We start from the raw sequence: 18,534 nt of genomic DNA, 5'->3' as shown, positions 1-18,534 counted from the left end.
GAGTCTGCTGAGGATTGTACTGTGGGTTTGTAGAACCTTTTTGCAGACGGAAACCACACTAATGACATGAAATCAAGAAACACCAAGTTTTAATGGTTAATATTAGGTAGAAAATTAATGCAAATAGGTAGAAATGAAAGAAAGTTTAATCAGATGACATTGGTGTTTCATTTGCACCTGGAATTAACATGCAATCTGTAATTGCTAATACAGTGTTGTGAATATTGTTTGTGCTATTTGTGCTATTATGTAAAATTTGCTTTGTTTTGTTTTTCCCCCCAGTGTCAATCAACGTTATTCCTACTACCTGTAGCTTTATGAGGAAAAAGTGCCAATTAAGTGAATGTGAGACTGATTCTGTGCCGTCTGACAACTTGTCTGGCGATTGCATCCCAGTACATTTGCATGCATTTACACCTTCTAGATCCAGATGTGGGTCACATGTTATTGTCTGAGTTCTGAAAGCTTTATTTCCCAGAATTTGTCAGTAACATAGAAACTTGTAGTACATAAGACTTTTGATGCATACTAATTATATATATAAATATTTCCACAATACTAAGAGAGTAATAAGGTAATAGTTAGCTACAAAGCTGTCTCCATTCCTGTGTGTCATCAGTCTCTTCTCATGTTTTAGCATTCTTCAATGAGCCAAAGCCACAACAGTGATTTTGTGTTTATTTAAGGCCGTTGTTCCCTTTTCCCCAGCTGTAATTTTCTTGGATGCTTCCTAGATTTTTCCATCACACAATTTGAGGGTTTTTTTTTTTTATAAGTGTTTGGGAATCACAATAATTTTTATACATAACCCTGCCCCTCAATTGTTGGCAGCTCAAAATTAATTCGACAACTAATTGACAAGCAGTTTCATGCCCAGGTAAGGACTGTTTCCTTGTAATTTCATGACAAATGATGCAAACATGATATCTGAAGTTGGTTCAAAGTGTTGAATTTGTATTTGTATTGTATTTGTCTTTGTTTGCCCAAAGAGATGTTAGTGGAAGTGAGGGAGACTAACTGAAAAAACTAAATAAATCTATCAGAGAGAGAATGCAAACACTTCAGGAGTGGCCAAATCAATAATGTGTTACATTCTTAAAAAGAAGAAATGCACTGGCAAACTCAGCAACACCAAGGATAAGAAAATCTGCCCTCCAGCTTTAAACTGGACCTCGTATGCTGACTGTTCCTTTGTTAACAGCTCGGCCAACCTTGGGAAGGAGGCAACTCCTCAGGTTGAACAGTCAGACTGTTCAGAAGTCTATGAAAAATTGCCTAAGACTCCCTTGACCTTTGATCTCAGTAAACACTTTCCTGACAGATTTATGGTCTCAATTCTTAGTTTTAAATCTTAGTGACTGAAACACACTGCTCACTTTGGGAGTTATGGTTCATATTAAAGTCAAAAGGAAACAACAAAGCATGGCGTCCTTTATCCGTCAGGGGCCCATTTTGCGATTGACAAGTTGCTATTGTAAAATGGCCTGCATTTGTATAGCGCTTTACTCAGTCCCTAAGGACCCCAAAGCGCTTTACACGACATTCAGTTATTCACCCATTGGCAATGGCAAGCTTCAATGTAGCCACAGCTGCCCTGGGGCGCACTGACAGAACACTGGCGCCACCGGGCCCTCTGACCACCACCACCAGTAGGCAAACATGGGGTTAGTATCTTGCCCAAGGATATCTGGCATGCAGCCAGGATGCAGCCTGGGATCGAACCACCGACCTTCTGGTTAGTAGCTGACCTGCTCTGCCACCTGAGCTACAGCCACCCATTGTTTATTGTATGGTTGTGGGGTCTCTTAATTAAATCTGGTAACAGCATAAATCAATCACAGACAAACTCCACTGACACAGAAGAACATTTATCACATATAAAGATAATTCAACTGGGTTTTAGCGCTTTAACACTGCTAACTGGCATCTAACTAATACTTTTGGAAAGTTATTAAGTACGTTTCAATTAAAGAAGTGAATATATTTAAAGATTATTGACTTCCTTCTTAACAAACTAAGAAGAAAATCCTTTCAAAGCTTTAAAACCTCAAACTCAACATGAAATGTTGATAGTTTATGTGTACTTTGAGGACCTTTCCCCTAAAAATACCATTTACACAAGCACAAGATTATGTGCAGTATATTAATAGTACAGTATATTAAGTTGCAAATGTCAGGAAACAATTTGTTGTCAAAATGACTTCTAGGATGAGTTTCAGTCACTCCTCCCTGCTCCTTCTTTGACCTTCACCCATCTTCAGCCACTTCATCAGCCATTTTTCTTCCATCCTCATCTCACTCTTCTTACTTACCCAGCCCGGTTTATCTCATGCTCCTCTGCCCCGTTCACCCTCACACTGCCGATTGTTTGCATCTATTCATGAAAGAGAATTTTCCGGTTTTCTCATTCCATTTAAGCTCAGCCAGCACTAACCCATTGTGCTCTGATGTTCCTCTCAGGCAAGAGGTCTAAATCAGGCAGGGGAGACGAGGGAAGGGGGAGGGATGGAGGAAGGATGGTAGGGATTTGAAGGAGCGGTGGGGTTGAGGAAAGGGGAAGGAGGAGGGGTGGATAAGAAGGACGGGTTAGTAGAGGGGAATGGGAGTGAGTAAGGCAAGTGTGTGAGAGCAGCAAAGGAGAGGTGTAAAGAAGCATGAGAGGAAAGAAAACGGAAATAAGTAGATTCATTACAGCGCCTGAGCAGGCTTAGCAGCCAGCCATATGCTCATAATGTGAACTCAGAGCTGACCTGTGATCTTTGCTGCTTGCCATCCTCTCTCTGTCTCTAACATCACTTTTAAAATGGCTACTTTCCTTATGTAACATGCTAATATCTGAGTTTTGCATAACATTTCATCTTCACTTTAAGTTTATATAAAAACTGAACAACTAAGGGTCATTTTAACTACAATTAAATATGGATACAAATCCTGACATTTTTTTTAAATTATCTGATGCACATAGAGTGTCTCACTGTGCAACGACTCGGCCTACTCGGTAGCCAAGCAAGGCAATAAAGCCGCTATGCTTATAAGGTTTAAAGCCAGCAGAGCTACTTATACTAATACAAGTTCATGCATTTGAATGCAAAGACTTGGAGCATGCTAATGTTAATACTAGTCGGTGCATATATAGAGATAGGGGTTGCATTTGATGTGGGTTTAAACAGGTTGGCAGCAGTTAAAAGCACAGCACATGGATGAAACAACACTTGTTCAAACATGACTTGTGTGTGTGTTAAGAAATGTACTGCAGGCCACGTGCAAGGGGGAAAAAAAGCTCCAAAACTTCACCAATAAAAAAACAAAAACTGTCTCCAATTTAAATTTTAGACTTTCTTTTAGAGAACCACATGTGTATCTCAGATTACACCACAGACCTCAGATTTGTGCAGAGTGCACACACAGACTTTCATCTTGAGGATCATCACTGGAGACCACACAGAAGTGTCTTCAAGATCCCACAGTGCTTAAGCCTGTGAGGCAGTTCATGAGATCAGTAGTGTGATCAGAAGCATTTTCTTGTTTCTTTTTTATTTTTTCACACTGAGTCTCACTGTAATAACCTGAGATGTCTATGAGAACATTTGGTACACTCTGTCACGTGCGTCAGCAGTGATCCAGATGGTCTGTCGTGGTGAAGAGAGAGGTGAGCATGAAAGAGAAAATAGCAATTCCCTATCTTTACCTAAGGTCATAAGCTGTGGATAGTGAAAGAAAGACTGAGACCACAGATAGAAGCAGTGTAAATAAGCTTCCTGATGGTGAGGTCTTCAGAGTACAGCTGCTACTCAACCACAGCAAAAGGAGCTAGCTGAGGTGGTTCAGGTATCTAACTAGGATGCCTTATATATTTATATATATATAGGGGTTAGGGTCATCACCAATAATGACTTAGACCTTGGACTGACTAACATGCAATGCATGCATTTGCATAAAAAAAGTACAGCCAGAGTTGTTGTGGACTGGCGAGATATTCAGAGGCACCCTGACAGCTATTTCTTTGGCAGAATTGCTTTTTAGGAGGTTTTGGTGCCTCTCTTAGACGAGTGAGAATAGGTGAGAGTTTCCACTGTCAGAATTGCAATTATGTTTGACGTCCTGTTTTTAACTATCTATTGTCATAAGGTGAGGCTGTTTAAGCAGATGGTGTTCTCAGCAGCATCGGCTGAAATACTTTGGCATTGTCTTTGTATCGAAAGGGTTTCAGCTTTTATATGTAATACTGTTTTGAGTCTGCAAAAGACATACTTTTTCATAACAGTAATCACAATGATTTACACACTCCCTGTGATAAATTATCTTCCTAATTTTCAAATGTGCTTGCAGTTTTGGAGGCAGCTGCACACATTTTGAGTCCTTTTTTCTGTTCACACTCAATTTCACAACCTATTTCAGTTTGAATCCTCTGAACATTTGTGTTACATCTTTCTCACTTTTGATCTGCGCCTCCTTCTGCTGTGAATTCTGTCACCGAGTGTGTCTCTTAGCGGCTTCTTTTCACACTTTAAACCACGCCAGTATGTAATGAGAATTCCAGCCTTGGTTCCTGCTTTCAGCTTTTCGTAATCAATATACAGCATTTTCCTTCTTTCTGAATGACTCATTTCCTGGCCATTGTGCCCATGCAAAAGTATTCATGTTAAATTCGAAGGGACTCTATGAAATCTACTGAACCCACAAAGAATACTTTGTCACGAGGTCGAAATGCAAGCAGGGAGCACACATCCGCTGATTTGAATGATTTCATTCACATTCACACAACATGGCACATCCTGGTAATGTGAGTAAAACTGTAAGAAAAAAAATACTTGAAGCTGACTCACAGAATGATTTTTATAATAATATCTTGCTCACTGATGGTAAAACATGCTTGGAAAGCATCTAAGTAGGCCATTTCTTCTCACTTACCCTTTGTGGTTTGTGGTATTGTTACAAGCAGGTATGAGATCGATATGAACCCATGGAGGGTGTGTCAGCTCAAGATTTGGTCTCGAATATTTCTGTCATCCTACTAAAAAGGGAAGTTGGACCAGTCCATCTCTTTTGAGGTGTTTGAAACTCAGAAAAAATCTCCATCGCTTTCCAAAAACTGTGTCCCAATTACCCTGGATAATCCACAGACTTCCCTGTCAACCCTTTCCATCTGAACTACTTTCTACTGAAGAAACAGTCTCTCTGAAAATGGTTGGCAATCTGTTCTGTGGCTCATCCAATTTAGCTGAGGCACAGTTTCTGGAAAGAGATATTTCATTGAAATTTTTAAGGCAATATTTTTGTTGTTGTTGTTTTTTGTTTTTTTGTAAGCCCCACAGACAAAATTCCATCTGCTTCCACTGTATTTGGGAAAAGGCAGAAATCCCAGAGGGAGATATCTATCTCTGACAACCTGAGCAAATAAAATCCAAATTTTCTGCCTGGCTGAACTGATACAGATCGGGCTCTGTGTAGGTTCAAGCATCAAGTTTAAATGGTTTCTTAAAAGGCCATAATATTCACATCATGTGGAAGTAGTTGATGTTAGCTGGTGGGACAGCTGCCATGCTGACATGTGGTGTAGTTCAACACCTTCTAGACAGCCTGCAGTGCATCAAACCACCTCCCCTGGGGTGACTTGCCTTTCCACCATTTGATTCCATGCTTTTGCGACCCCCACTTGTCTGTTTTGATTTCTGGTCCACCCCTGATGCAGGTAGAACAAAAACAAATTCTTGCAAATAGTGTCAGATGCTTGCTTGATACAAAAAAAATAGTTTTGTCACTGAGCACACAGAGCACTTTGCACTTCTAATGGGATTAGCGTGATATTTGTCATCTCACGAGGGGGGCACCACATACACACTAACACGCCCACAGCTTTCTTTAAGACAGGCCTCCGAGTAACTTGCTAATGGCGTCATCTCTGCCTGTGTGCATTTAAAAACTCCCTGAATGTGCATATTGTCTGCTGCAGGGCACATTCGTTTGATGAGTCTAATCCCTTGTCTGGAGAAACAAAGGTGTAACACTCGGCTGCTGAGGATCAGTGAGCGTGAGTGATGGTGTACATAAGCCCATCTCTCCCAATCCCACACAGCCTCCTAATCCTGAAAGATCAAGTGTAACCAGACTGGAAGTGTGACTGGGTGGAAGCCAGCGTGATGCTTTCGATTATGTTCACTCACACCGTGATCACGACAATCACATTATGTCACGCCTGTCTAACCTTTTCTTACTGCTGCCTGAAATTTTCTTCTTATTTGTAATGAAAGACCAAATACTATCCCTACTCCACATTCATTTTACTAAAGTGTTTTTTTCTTTACTATAGACTTTACTATATGGACTTTGTACCACAGATGTTTGAGCAACGTGTGCAACCACGCATGAATTTTATGGTAAACATCTGTGTAGAGGCTATGCATGCATTTATGCGTACATATATAAAGCATGTATGCTTCATATATGTCTTACAAAGACCTTGGGGATTGATTTCCATTGTACAATGAAACATCAGTCAAATCTGAGTAGGCAGTAATACGAACTGAGCACCGGCAGCAGCCAGGGAGCATTAACATGAGTCTATTTTTAAATCAGGAACTGTGAGTAATGTTGTTTTCCTCCATTTGACTAAGAGTGTTTCATTTCAATCCCATATGCTCTTATTTAACAAATACAGCTGATTAGGTCCTTCTTAATGTTTCTCTTTTGCAAGTGAAGGCTTGATAACAGTCTATGATTTGAGATACTTTTACTGAAACAGCAACCACATTTTTGCTTGCTTTTGTTTTCAAGAATATTTTGACAGGATTCAGTGTTGATATGATTTGGCTTTTCTTTAGTGCTAATATTCTCTTCAGTTTGCTTAAGTTGCAGGATACAGTGCTTAAAAAATTTCATGAACATTTGTAGATCATGTATATACTCTAAGTATGAATAAACAATAATATCTACATGCAGCTATACAGGTTTTCTGGATAACAATATATATGCTGACACATCTTTTGCTATGGAATCTTCTGAACTTCTGTCAGTTCTCTCAGTAGCAAAATACATCTAAACTATAAGTGTTTAGGCTTCATTTGTAGTTTCATATGAATGGCATCACCATGAGACTGACAAATTGCAGGAATAAACTGAACTGTTGACCACTACATTGAGGCGATCCTGAGGTTGAGTCTCTTACCACTGTTGTCTCTAGTGGGACTTTCCATGCTACAGTCACAGTAGAGACAACAGTAGTGGGAGACCATATTTGACTTGCAGTCTTGTTACCTGTACACTGGTTGCTTTGAAGATGGAGACCAGGTCCAAAACACCTGCCATCTTCAAACCAACTTTAGTGTGCCAATGATCATAAGACTCAGTCAGTCTGCTATTAGTCTGTGAATGAATGGGGTCAAGTTGGCAATTACATGAAATAATCCCAAATCTATGAAATCTGTTGACACAGAAATTATCATTAAATAGAAATTCACATTAACTTCTTGCATTCAGAGTCCAGCCACAATGTCATAGATTTAAAACAGAAATATGGATATTCCGCTACAAATAGTGGCAGAGCTGCTGCAGGACAGTGGTTTAACTACAAAATGACATAACCTCGCTTTTATAAAGAAATATAACCTGAATGCAATCAGTTGGCAATCAACTGAGTCTTGTATTGCAAAGAGATGTGTCACAGACAAGTTACACTTATCTGCACAGACTGACTCAGATTGGTTACAGTGTGCTGGAAAATCTGTCTGCATTTATAAATTAGATGGCAGCTATTTGTAGACCTTCACCAATCTGTCTGAGAATGAGTCCAGACAGTCTGAGCTGGAGCGAGACTGTTTGGATACAGGTTGCCTCCCACTAAGTGACCTCTGCAATTGTCACTTAAAAGTGTTCACCTAGAGGTTAAGGGCCCTGCATGCTCAGTCTCTGGGTGATCAGTTGATCATAGCAGTTACTTGCAATCAGTTTCTGAATCTGAAAAAATTCAGTGCAATCAAAAAGCAACCACTAATTTTTGCTAGTCGCCAGAAGGTTGCCATCCTATTTTTACTCCAGTGTGACTGAGCCATTATAGTCACTACAAATCAATATGAAGTTGCTGTGAATGATCACATTCAAACTACAACGAAATATTAATTTGAATGAGTGTTTTTTTTTTTCATGTTTTGACCTTTACAGTCACCAGCTTTCAACCCACTACATGAACACCTATGAGAGATTCTGGACTGATGTGTTTAACACCTCCACACATTGGAAAGCTGGTGGTCTATACTCTCAGTAGGCCTGCTTTTTGGGGCCTCTATATCTGCATTATAACTGCTTTGGCCGGTAGATTGCCGGATACCTCGGGAATCAGCATTGAAGATAATATGGGACATTTGGTAACCCAACGCCTTAATGAGACGCTTTATGATTGTGTTTCCTTCAATTTGCACTTGTCTGTAGTTTCATCAGTAATCAAACCCACTAGGTCAAAATAGTGCTATGCTGTGATTTGAGCTACATGCTATCAAATCAGTTCTGGACCCAGAAAAATCGTCATTAATAACCAACAAACTAGCACTGGAATTATGAATTACTGGAATTCATAGCGCTTTGTAAACCAAAATTGTAGTATTTAAAGCATCTTTTTATTTGTAAACATGGTCATTTTTAATCCTGAAAAATCACAATAATAACACAAATTCAGTTCAACTAATTCCATCTATCCTTTTTTTTTAACTGCTTACGTAAATCATGATCATGGGGAGGAATGTGTATAAACTAAACATGTCACCAGTCTATCACAGAGCTGACACAGAGTGAAAAGCAGCCACAGACCTCAATTCAGAATCACCAATAAACCCAATGTGTTTTTGGACAATGGCAGGTAGCCAAAGCTGACTGAACTGCAAACTGAAGAGGAGCACAGACCACAAACATTGCACAGGACAACATAGAAAATACTGAAAAACTGTCTCTCTGTGTCTTCATAACTTGGGTGATAACAGTGATGACAGAGCATCACAAGTATGGTGTGAAAACAGCTGGTGTATTTCTCATAAATTTGTTGTACTTGCCAATAAACACGCCGCCTCGGATCTTTTTTTTTTTTTTTTCACGCTGCTGTGATTGTTCTGTGAAGCTCAGCCACCACATGTCCTCATGAGAGGGATGTAGTCAATCTTTACAGAAATTTATGAGTTTTAGCATTGAGCTATGTATGTCATATATGTTATCTTGGATTAAAAGCTCCTGCTAGAGCACCTGTAGTCAGGGCTAAGTGATAATCCAGAAAAAAAGTGATTGGGACCTGCGCTTGGAACAGATCCCTTGGGTTTGAATATCAAAAGCCGAAGGATATAAATTGATGTTGAAACATGCTGGCTAGGCAAATTCTTTCTTCTTATTCAATTTCACAGAGATTACAGTTTTGATCTTATTCACTATGTTACGTTTCAATCTATTCACCAATGGCAGCTTTGAAGTTGGAGGGAGATTTTAAGCAAGGCAGGTATAGGCTAACGGGGCCTTGCTAAGCCTGTCACAAAAAGACACTGAGACGGGCTCTGTCTCTCCTGATCCACAGGGATGGGGAAAGTAGGCCAGGCTCGGTGTCAGACTGCTGCGAGGATCAGGACACTGGAGTTGTTGACTTGTGATCAAAGTTGCTTTTCACACTTTGGATGTCAAGAATCTCACAGGAAGAGAGATTTAAAGCATCCCTCACACACATGTAGGTCATATTTTTAGAAATGAGGCTTTCTAGTTGAGTGCTACGTCATCTCCAGTAACCTCAAGAAGCAGCCAGCCTTTCACTAAAACACATTATCTGCTCATGGAAGTTAAACTATTCACCCCATCTGCCCCATCAAAGACACACTAACACAGCCAAACAAGCACAAAATACTGACATTACAACCTCACTTGCAAGACTTTGGATCAGTACAGTATTGTGCTGTATTACTGTGATGCAATGGAGACAAATTTACCAACTCTAGTCCAGAGGAATTGATATTTACAAGGGTGCTGAATCTGCCCATGCAATGCACACAGACTCATATTGTTGGAAATGGAGCCTGTTCATGTGCAGCAGACAGAGAGGACTCATCATTTCTAAGCAATTAGACCAACAAACCAAGCTAATGCCGTGGGTTAACAGACAACCATCCCACTAATTTGCAATTAATACTCTGTTTGTCTGTTGACAAACTCTGTAGTAGGCTCCAGCGCGCAGATGACCCTGACAGAGACCAAGGCACCAAAACAGCCAGGAGATACTGTGGCTCGTCACGTGTTGTTTGTCCCCCCACACCCCCTCCGGAAATCTGTCTGAATCCATTGCGAGTTATAATCAGACGGCGAATCACGGGATCCCGCGCAGCCCACGATGCCGACGCGCGCTGTGCAAGCGCACACCGAGTCCGGCGGTGCTTGGGATTGGGTGGAGGGAGTGGTGGCTGCGGACGGAGTCACAGGATTGGTAGAGTTCAGCGCCAAAGTTGTTGACTCATAGCTGAGCAGCTCCTCTCCATCCTTCTCGGCACGGAGCTGTCCAGGGCCAGTGGTGCTGAAAGTCTCAGTCTTCGACGCATCGTCGGAATCATTTCCTACTTTTTACGCTTTGACTGCTCTCAGTCATCCTTTGAAAGTTACAAGTCTCATACTCGTTTAAACGGCACTTGGTTGATATCTGTCCATCATCGCTCTGTCCAAGAGCGCATCGCAACTTCAACTTCTTAACCGAACAAATCGAGGACTCTCCAAAGCGCAGCTATGGCTTTCATGGTAAAACACATGGTGGGAGGACAGCTGAAGAACCTGACAGGAGGACTGACGGAGGAGAAATCCGAAGGGGAGAAATCAGACGCCGCCGCACAGGGAATGACTCAAGAGGAATTTGAACAATATCAGCAACAGTTAGAGGAGGAAAAGTAAGCCAATGATTGAAGTTTCTGATTGTAAAGTTGTGATGAAAAAAGCCTGTGTGTCGGGGGTGAGGGGGTGGAAACGTGGCATGCTTAAACAGTGTGTTTTTCTGTGTAAATAGCAGAAAGCCCCCAGTGCGCCGCGCGCTTTTTTTACGCACCAGTGCAATAATATGAACACTCCACGCGCAGCTGCTCCTCTCGCCCAGGGAGCTCTCCGTCTCTTTGCTTCGGCAAAAATGTGTAGCGCCGTCTTTAATTTGGGATTCCTGGAATCATTCTTCCACGGAAATGTCTACAGGGATTCGTGCCTGTGGCAAAAAATGTTCCTAATGCTGTGCGTGCGGCTGAATAATGAAGCGGACTGTGTGGTAATTAAAGTGGTGATTATTAGAGGGCAAATAACCAACAATAATACAAATTAGTTTCTGCTTTGTATGATTGTCATTACAATCATACAGAAGTAACTATTCAAAATGACAGTGATTTAAACCAGGCGATGCCTGCAAAAATATGTCAGATATTGCCTTTCACTTAAATTGTTTTATTTAAAGTTGTAATTCACTTGATCTTTTCCACTTTATATCATTTCAATCTTTCCCCTCTCACCTTCACCTCACCTTCCAAAGTTCATTCTTTACACGTTGTTTTATTATTATATTTATCATGTAGTTTAATTTCAGAGTGCACTAGGCGAGAATATAAGGCAACAACAAGGTCATTTGGCAGAGTTCACCCAGGAAACAGCAACTCACTATTGATTAGTGTGATCCTCAGAGCAGAACTCCACGTCATATAATAAGCTACTATAAATAATCCAGGATAAGGATTCAGATCTGGTTTTTGCAGAAAAACAAAAGAAATAAACCTGATTTTATTGGTTTCTGTCTGCAAGTTTGTTCAGAACCCAAACAGTACTGCATACTCTGTCCTGTTGTTAAAAGGAAATTATCCAAATGTATCGTCCCCATCATCTAACACGTCTATCCAAAGTGTTTCACTGTACCATGGGCAGACATTTTCAAAATGAGTGGGAGGTGAAGTCCTAACTCTAGCAGTATTAACACTCAGCTCAGCCCACTGAGCTCCATAGGAGGCATGACGAGATGCTTAATGCTCTTCCGTCATAATGTGACCTTCATTGGAAGTGAGTTATTAGTCAGAGGTGCTGAACATGAGGATAGGTCACTGAGAAGCTCGTTCTGCTCAGAATGAAGCAGAATATGGTTTGTGAGGGCAGGTTGGTGATACTGACGTGTCACATACACACATTTTATTACCCTCAACGCGAAGGCCACAGAGACGACCCCGGTCATCTAATGCCCTTGAGAAAGAAAGGCACAAAGCCCCGGTCATTGGTTGCAAGTGAGCACCACATGGCCCCTTGGTGTTTGGCCTACTCACGTTGATATGAAGTGAACTCAGGCTTACATGGACGCCTCCATGAATGCTGCAACGCCACATAAAACGACCTTCCCCTGACACATTGGGTACAAACACTTTGTGAACCATGCCGCTGGTCTTGGAGTGTCCCTCTGCTTTTAGATGATGCTGCTGATCTAATCCTTTTAGGCATGCAATGCAGCCTCTTTCACTGTAGCTTTGCTTTGATTAAAATCATCAACAATGTTTGTGTTTGTATTGCTTTTTGTTTCTGTAATCATGCTATGCTCAACCTCAGGCTGTACACACAAAATAGTAAAAGATTATATCTGCTGACTCATAATTTATAAGAGGCATATCAGCTAATTTAGCAAATGATGGGGGACAATTATGAACTACACTAAAGCCATAAATATTCCAGTGACACTGAATGGCAAAGGCACTGCCAGGAGCCTACAGCCTGCCCTCTGCTGGAGGCCTCATACACTGTATAATGGACTGTTTTTAAGAGTTTTAAGAGATAAATGTAAGCAGGCTAAAAGATATTTGATGTGGCCCAACATTCAGTTTCACCAAGATAAGTATTTTTAAATGTCTTAGTACTTCCTATGTATTTGGTTTAACTACCTGTTTTGCAGAGTAACTCACTCTTTTCAGGTTTTCCTTTACAGACTTAAGGTATTTAACATGAATGAGGCTCATCAGGCAGACCATGCTGTACCGCTTAAGTTAGTAAGTTCAGGACAGACTGACAGCATGTGAGTGGTAATGAGTGTGGATCTAGTAGTCCACAACCCGAGAAAACTGAAATCCCTCAGAGGAAAGCCGGACTGTCAGGATGCTGCATCTGGGGTTTATAAGCATAAGCAAAACATGTCTTGCTTTTCTCCCCATGGCGGCACTGCTGCTGCTCCACCTTCTGTTCGCTGTATGCCCTGTAGTTAGCGTTAGGAGGACACGGGGTAACGCTAGGCTCCAAGGCCTCCATGATCCAGATTCAGAAGAAGCCTTATGTTTATTTTACAGCTGAGATGCAACTTCACTTGACTGTAGAGAAGTACCAGATTTATTTTACGGCATATTTGGTTTGTAATATTTGGTGCGATACCCAATGCAAAAGTAAAGATCTTGGAGTTAACATTTGCATTTTCTATGTCTCATTTAAATAAAAGCGCATATTAAAAATGTATATATTTATGTAGTCACCTCTGGTTGGAACCTAAGCTTCACTTTTTCAATTGTGCCCCAAAAATATTTTTCGTCCTCTCTTGCAGAAAAGAACGAGAAGCTAATTACGCTCAGAAGAAAGCTGAGCGAGCCACAGTTAGAACTCATTTCCGGGAAAAGTACAGACTACCAAAGGTAAATTAACTGAATATCCAATAATCTAAAGAAAGTAAAGATAATCCTCCCCTTTAAAATCTGTATCGTGAATAGGCAATAGGAATAATAGTACTATGTTAATACTACTTTTAATCAATTGCTGAGCAATGTTCTTTCTTTACAGAATATTTAAGTGTTACTGATTCATTAATTTCATGATGTAAGGTGACCTTGAGCATCATTATTACTTATTATTATTTGACAGAAAATCACATATTCATATGCTTTCCAAGGCATGGAAGAGCTTGTCCTTTCTCGTGTTGGTCCTGGTGGACATGGCTATACGTCAAATATATATTATCTTTGTCCATGTGTGTCCACCTCAGAATGAGATGGATGAGACCCAAATCCAGCAGGCAGGGGACGATGTGGTGCTGCCCACAGAGCTTGCCAAGATGATCGCCGAGGACAACGAGGAGGAAGCACACAAGCAGTCGGTGCTGGGCCAGCTGTCCAACATCCAGAATGTGGACATCGACCAGCTGAAAGACAAAGCCCAGGCCACACTGGAAGACCTCAAAAAGCAGACGGAGAATTGCAGTCTGATGTGATCTGGCCAACTCCAAGCCCAGGAGATTAGAGTTTTTCTTGTACAAATATTTTCAGAGGCAGAGCTGCTCCGGGGGTAGACATTTTCTCATTGCTGTAGTGGAATGTCAGTTGGCAGAGCCACATATTAACAGTTTTTTCCTGTCGTGCAAAGTTAAACAGAAGCCTTATAGTACGATATCTTGGCCACATCTTACTAACCTACAATACAATTCTAGCCACAATGACAACTAGGTGAAAGGGCTTAATTTGCTTGCCTTTTGACTTCCCAATATCTTAAAAGGTCATGAATGCCATGCATATTTTTACATAAATTGCCAATTAGCCAAAAATGTGGCTCCTCTCACTGAGATTTAGCCAATTAAAATATCTCTGCCCTTAGAGCAGTTTCACCTCTGAAAAAGGTTTTTCCAGTGTATTAAATCCTTTACTCCCTATAACCTCCCCAGCTCTCTGTACCTCATGTGACCTGTGATAACACAATATGATTCTGCAGCAGAGGTCGCAGGTGTGTGTGTGTGTGTGTGTGTGCAGGATTTTATTGCTTCCAAACACACAGCAACTGATTTCAGTGATGAACACATGCACTTTCAATAAGCGCATCAGTGAGATCAGCTGCTTCGTTGGAATGAAAGCACACATAAACGAGGCTGACACTGATTGCTGTGTTATGTTAAATTTGGGGGAGTTAATGTAGGTAAAATAAAATAAAAGCTCGCTGTGTTTATTTTTCATGTACAAATGCACAACATGGTAGAAATGGGCTGATCTTGGTCAAAAGTAGCTTGCTAATGTTGCTGCATCAATTTTAGATATTTTCATAGACATATCATTTAGATTTTTCTGTACTTCAGTGTGCCTTGGATGTCCGTACAAGGTTGTCTTCTTTTGAGCTCCAAAATCTAAAAGCTACTTTTTACAAAAACACGCCTTCTTGATTTTTTTTTTATTTTTGGAAGAAGTTTCAATTTTTTTCTTTTCTTCTTTCCTGTTCGATTAAAAACCATTAATAATTACCAAGCAAGCACAGATGATGTCTTGCTGAAAGTCCAGATAGTTTTGCTGCATGTAATTCCTGTGTTCCCAAATTTAACCTAGCATCAATATCAACTATACTGGAAGTATTTCTGCACATATGCTGCATTTATAGGTTAAAAGAATAAAAGCTGCTCAGTTAGAAGAAATGTAAATGCTTTACAAGTTGTATGCCAAAGCCTGTGTTGATAACACTCTGACCAACATTAAGGAAAAGGCACAAATATGTCCAGATGTGTAACGACAGTGTGTGTATAAATCCAAATACAGAGTCCGCATTCAAGTATTTATGTTCTGTGAGATGTACAGGTATCTGTTTGCCTATACTGTCAACAGCGAGTCATTCTGTTTCCATCAACTCACCGGGTCTTGCAGTGTTGTCAACCATCAGGTGACCTTTGACCTGTCCTCCATCTCATTGACCCCTCCGTCTCAGTAGTGCTCTTTCGTGCTGGTGGATTTCGTGTTGTTTAGCCAGTGTGATGCGTCAAGTGGTGTCTTTGTAAAACAGAAAAAAAACCCTCACCCTCTAGCCGGGAGTGCTCATCGTAGTGTTACAGAGCACTCAATCAGTGTGGGCTTACTGTGGTATTGTTGATTAATAGCCAAGTGTGAAGGTAGGGGTGACATTAGGGAGGATGCTGTTGATGTTATGTTACATTCATATATGCTACATTTTGCCAGTGTTCAGTTTATGTAGCAGTGGTGATGAAGGTGATGTTGGCTTGATCTCACATCTGTCCCCGATCTCATTCCTTTTATGGTTCTACGGCCAAAATCTTTTTTCCCCCTTTGTGTTACTTAAGATTTTTTTTTTAAGTTTAAACTGTGGCCAAAAACATTTTGTTAATTTACTGTATGAGTTTTAATTTCCTCACTGTAGGTGCCACACTACTACTGAATGAAAACGGAGGCAACATTTTTTCACTACAGTGATTATTGTCATCTGTTAGATACACAAATATATATATATATATATATCTATATATTCAGAATATTTCAGTAATACGAAGAAGAAGAAAAGTTGCAATAAGTCCTTTTATAAACAGAGCTACTAGAATATGTCATGTTTCATCATGAGACAATATTCATGGGGGGAAATGAAGCCATAAAGCAAAACTCTTTGCTTTGTATGAGTGTTTGTGACTTGAAATAATAATTCAATAACTCAATAATAATAACAATATACACATATATATGATTTCTGTGGTGTCATTCTGTGGTACAGATTTTTCAGGAAATGGCTGCCATGACACGCAGTTTTTCTCCTTTGACCTTTTTTTTCTTTCATTGTATCTCTGTCATTCTGTTGGAAAGTATTTCAGTGACTTCTGCGTTTTAACTGCAATAAATTTTTTTAATTATATTCTATTTATTAATTGAATTCATTTCTACTGTGTGTGAGTTTAAATGGCTTCATGGTTTAGTGTGTCATTTGTGCATGTTGTTAAATGTGCAGCAGCTTGAACACCAGGGGGCGATAAAAACACACTCACAATTACAGATTTGTTCATGAGGGAGGCTTCTGGGTGAGCCCCATAGATTGTGACTGACAAGTCAAAGCCAGGCTGTATTAACTAGTATTAGTGTTAAAACTAGTATTAAAAGATGTTAAGAACAGAATGTAATATTTCAAATGAATCTAAAAAATATCCTCATTATCTCTGGCAGCAGTGTGCTGACCGAATGAGTCAAGTAATCCACACATGAAAGAGGAAAGTTTAAAGGAAAAACCCGAACAAATAAGTGGAGAAACACAATGAATGCATTCACATATGCACCAGTTCACAGCATGCATACACACAGTAATAATTTTTAGCTCAGGGATGATTCTCTATGTGAATGCTATGAATGCAGTCATGACTTTGAAATAGGGTCCAAGCACTTAAAGCAGGAGCTTCAATGATAAAAACTACTCAAACAGACACTGTTTCAACAGGAACAGCGACTACTGTCCATTCATCCCTATAGCAAAGACAGTAAGTATCCAAGGACTCAGAAGCTACTTTTAACAGCTATTTGGAAGGGGGTTACCACAACAGGTAACTCTGCTTATTTGATTTAGATGCCCTTCCTGACCCAGCCCCGATGGGATTTGGGGTCAGGTCCTACCATGATTGAACTAGGGAGCTTTTCCTTGTTAGCAAATGTGTACACTACCATATTGTGGAGTCACTCTTCAAGTGATTGAGAAATGTCACTGTAATCAGACTGTCAATAAGAATAATCCGTTGACAGATTCATGGAGGGAACTCTATGGTGTGGTTGAGGGCATACACACATCAGAAAGTTCAAAGGTGCAAAATCCACAAAGACAAAGGATGGCAAAGATGGGGAAAATGTAGAGTCAAATGGGCATACTGCATATTCCAAAGAGTGAGTGAGTGGATGGTGTGCACCTGAGAACCGCTACAGTCATGGAATCTGGTGGCTCTGATATCCTGTGGGGGGCTTTTTAATGGCATGGTCTGGGTTTACTTTGTCCTCTTACAAGGAAGGGTCACTGCAGGTCAATAAACGGGTGCTCTTATCCTACGATGAAATGTTTCTATCCTGATGATAGTGTTATCTTCTAGAATGAAAGGGGGGGGGGGGGGGGGGGTCACTGAGGATTTTAGCAAAAGTTACATTTCAGACTGGTGATGTATCCAGTGTGTACCCTGTATGTCATCCTATTACAGATGAGATAGACTCAAGTTCACCTGTGACCCTTGACTCTTGACCCTGAACTGGAAAAGCAGTTAAGAAGATCTAAAAAGGTGGATGTAAGGATGGATGGTCGTTTTTGGTGAGGTATTATTTATTATTATTATTTATTATTATTATTATTATTATTACATAGGTACTATTATTTTTGTTCACTTCCTTCATTTTAGAAAGCGCCTTAGTATAAATTTATATACTAAAAATAGTGTAGTTAATCACGTTTACTAATCATGAATACTGTTAAAAGGCATTACTATTCATATCATTAGATTATAAAATAGAATTTAATTATATTGCACTATATAATTGATAATAACCCATAACTCATTTCATTATTCCTATTTACACCAAAAAAATTTCTATGCTATATTATATATTTGTTAATGATTACCAGTTGTTGTTGTTGTCGCCGTTGTCGTTGTTGTTGTTGTGTAGGTAAGGTTTCATTAGCTCAGATTGGCGCTGCAGTTTTAAAGTGTTGAAATCTTTGAACTTCAAACATATGCCTTCAATCTGGCTTTTGACTGAGTGTTCTTTTCAAGAAGTTACTTTGTTTTTATTACCTCATTGTGTCTAAGTTGTAGGTTTATTT

At 40.1% G+C, this 18,534-nt stretch overlaps 1 protein-coding gene across 1 annotated transcript; it reads left to right on the top strand.

The window, feature by feature from the left end:
• Positions 1–10,359: 10,359 nt before the first annotated feature.
• On the top strand, positions 10,360–16,602 carry cplx3b (complexin 3b). The gene is made up of 3 exons (XM_063479446.1): positions 10,360–10,892; positions 13,544–13,631; positions 13,979–16,602. The coding sequence occupies exons 1-3, from the start codon at positions 10,735–10,737 to the stop codon at positions 14,201–14,203; spliced, it is 471 nt and encodes a 156-aa protein (XP_063335516.1). The 5' UTR covers positions 10,360–10,734; the 3' UTR covers positions 14,204–16,602.
• Positions 16,603–18,534: the final 1,932 nt, after the last annotated feature.

Source organism: Pelmatolapia mariae, linkage group LG1 (assembly GCF_036321145.2).
Source record: "Pelmatolapia mariae isolate MD_Pm_ZW linkage group LG1, Pm_UMD_F_2, whole genome shotgun sequence".
Taxonomy (NCBI): Eukaryota; Metazoa; Chordata; class Actinopteri; order Cichliformes; family Cichlidae; genus Pelmatolapia; species Pelmatolapia mariae.
The sequence above is the reverse complement of the archived record's forward strand: the minus strand, read 5'-3'. Positions and strand labels throughout refer to the sequence as shown.